The sequence below is a fragment of the Castor canadensis genome, chromosome 6 (assembly GCF_047511655.1).
Source record: "Castor canadensis chromosome 6, mCasCan1.hap1v2, whole genome shotgun sequence".
In the NCBI taxonomy this organism is placed as follows: domain Eukaryota; kingdom Metazoa; phylum Chordata; class Mammalia; order Rodentia; family Castoridae; genus Castor; species Castor canadensis.
Genome location: NC_133391.1, coordinates 30,995,189 through 30,998,055, shown reverse-complemented (window position 1 = coordinate 30,998,055; position 2,867 = coordinate 30,995,189). Strand labels below are relative to the sequence as shown.

The 2,867-nt window shown below is 34.7% G+C and overlaps 1 protein-coding gene across 1 annotated transcript; it reads right to left on the bottom strand.

Moving 5' to 3' along the window:
• Positions 1-741: 741 nt before the first annotated feature.
• LOC109674391 (taste receptor type 2 member 14-like) lies at positions 742-1,680 on the bottom strand. The gene has a single exon (XM_020151367.1). It carries the CDS (start codon positions 1,678-1,680, stop codon positions 742-744), a length of 939 nt encoding a protein of 312 aa, XP_020006956.1.
• Positions 1,681-2,867: the final 1,187 nt, after the last annotated feature.

Sequence of the window (2,867 nt, the reverse complement as noted above, 5' to 3'; positions counted from 1 at the left end):
AGTCTTAAAAAGGACCAATAGAAAATTGCTGCTTTATAAAACTTACATAAAACCTGATAAAGTATACTTGTGCTTAAATATTAAAATAGAATATGATACATACTCGAAAACCACGTATAACAATACAACATGTTTCCAAATGCAAATTACATTTTCATAACAATGATCCATGTTTTTCAAGAATTCTTGATCCTGAAATCATTATATAAAGTAATTCTGACACATTTGCCTTCTGATTCTGGGATTATTAAAAATGTTTCTACATTGGTCCTGTATTACACACTGTATTTATTGCATTGTTTTTTTGAATCTATATGTTATTTTTCATCTTCTCTCTGAAATTTTACCCAAGTATTAGAGATTGTGAAATTTTATTAATGTGGGTGGAATTGTATGTTTTTTTGTGTTTCTCACATCCATACATGCACACATCTCATATATTATAGGATAATCACTTTTAAATATCAAGACATGATGATGAACAAAAATTTATGTTATTTTGAAGAGTTACTATGGTAGAGGGTTTATAATGATATCCTTTTTTATATAATGTATTAATAAACAAGCTTTTAGATATTCTGCTAGTGTGAATATATTAGGACAGTACTTATTCCAAACATACCTGTCTAAAGTTTAAAAGTAATAGAGAACAGAAGATTATTGGAAAATTAAACATTTATAATACAGGAGAATTTCTCGTGAGCTAAACTCTAGAATATGCAAGATGATCTCCAATATGTTTTAGGGACCCGAGTTTTCCACATCTTTGAACCTGCACCCTAGCCACCACAGCACCAAAAGAGACAACTGTCTCAGTTTACTGTTTCCAAGAATCAGGACACAAGAGTGGATTGAAGGAAAAGTCAATCCAGCAGCCAAGCAAAAGAAGATGGTCTCATTTTTCACCAGGAATTTGGTACTCCAAACTTGTACAATAAGAGACAGAAAGAAAATGGAGTACAATAAGAGGAAGACCGTCACATTTTGCAAGGCTTTTATGTGCGCCATGGTGCTGGCATCTCTGGATCCATTGGCATTGTGCTGCATCTTCTTCATATGCTTCAACAAGGAGAAGATTAGCAGGAGAAAAGTTGTCAGGGACAAAGTAAATGGTATGGAAATGTAAACAGTGGTGAGAATTAAAGTAACTCTGTACAATTCTGCAGGGTTACTTGACCTGGTTCTGTAAGACATGTTTCTTTCATTTTCATTAATCAAGTAACCAATATATGTGCCCATCTGTACAGTAATTGAAAACAAGAACACCAGGCTCACCAGCAATGTCACTGAAACCACTTTTTTAACTCTCCACTTCATGTAAAGAAAAATAGAGTTGGAAAAATTGGCTATTTTGAGAAAATAAAAGATGCTGAGGATTGTAGCAAGCCAGATGCTAAAATGGTTGGTCACTAACCAAATGATATTGATCATTCTCATCATTGTTTCAGTTTTACCTAGAGCTGGGAATAGCAAAAATAACAATACAGTTATGATTACTGACCAGAGCAGAGCAATTCTGGAGATGGCCAAAGCAGTGAGGATTCGGTCAACTAAAGACATCTTTCTTCTCTTGACCCAGTCCATGCAGTTCACCAAGGCTATGAATCCATTTCCTAAATTTCCAATTACAAGTTCCAAAACAAAAATGATTGTAAATGTGCTGTCAAAGACACCACCCATTGTCAGTAATATTTCTGATGTCAGTGTTGAAGAGCTGTTAACACATTCACTTGAAATGCTGTATTTGTCTCTTTAATGTTCATAACATTTTCACTTCTGAATCTCTCAAAAATAAGCAAACATCAAGATTTTCCGAAGACTGTGTTCCTAGCTTTCTTCATGGAAATGCATTTTGCCACCAGTTCCACTGAGCTTCATCCAGGATGGTATTCCTTCCATACAGGGTAGCCTACAGTACTTTCCAGCTGATGATGGAGGAAAAGCTGATCTCATGTGCTAACATGCAAATAAATAGATATTATTTGCATTGTTCTGCTGTTTTGACCCTATCTGCTTATTTTAGTCTGGCTACTTGAATCCTGGGCAAGGTACCTTGCAAAGTTTTAATGTGCATAAAAGGAAACAAGAATCTAAACCAGTCTATAAACATCCTAAGCCCTGAGATATTATAGACACTTCAAAAGGAATTTTGTACACAGGCCTATGCCTATCTTGTCCATAGTTCTTCCTGCCTCCAGATTTATATATTAATGTCATGCAGAACATGACATGGACATTCCTCAAATGTCCTATACTAAGAATAATATTTCCTTATCCTTTTACTTTTTACAAATTTGTTCATGCATGTGCTTGCACAAAGTTATCCCTAAACACACATTTATTTGGATAAAAATCCCTTGTCCCATATTCAATAATTTATTTTATTCACTTATGTATCTAGCTCATGCATAACATTTTAACAGTTCAGAAATTGTGTGCTTTCAGCCATAATTGATGCAGTATTAATGTAACTATTCAGTAAATTTCAGACTACTTCATCTGTATGTGTAGCATTGTGCTATACAACAGTATAGCAGTATAGTATAGCAGTATAGTGCTATACTGTAATGTATTCATTACACAGTGAGTATACTCCTCAATCTTCTCCTAATCCTCCAGGATCCTCCATTAGCACTGAAAACCTTCAAATTTTATCCATGTCCCTCACCTCCCACCAACTTCTGCTGCATGACCATCACTAGCAGACAACAAGGTATATGAAGGACATCACACCTTTTGGAAAGAAAGTGAATAAATATCATGGCACAATCACTCATTTCAGTGAAATAAAGTCAGGAATAACAACAAAGGTAGAAGAAGAAACAATACCATTAGCCTCAGATACAACAGAGAAAGACACGGGACAT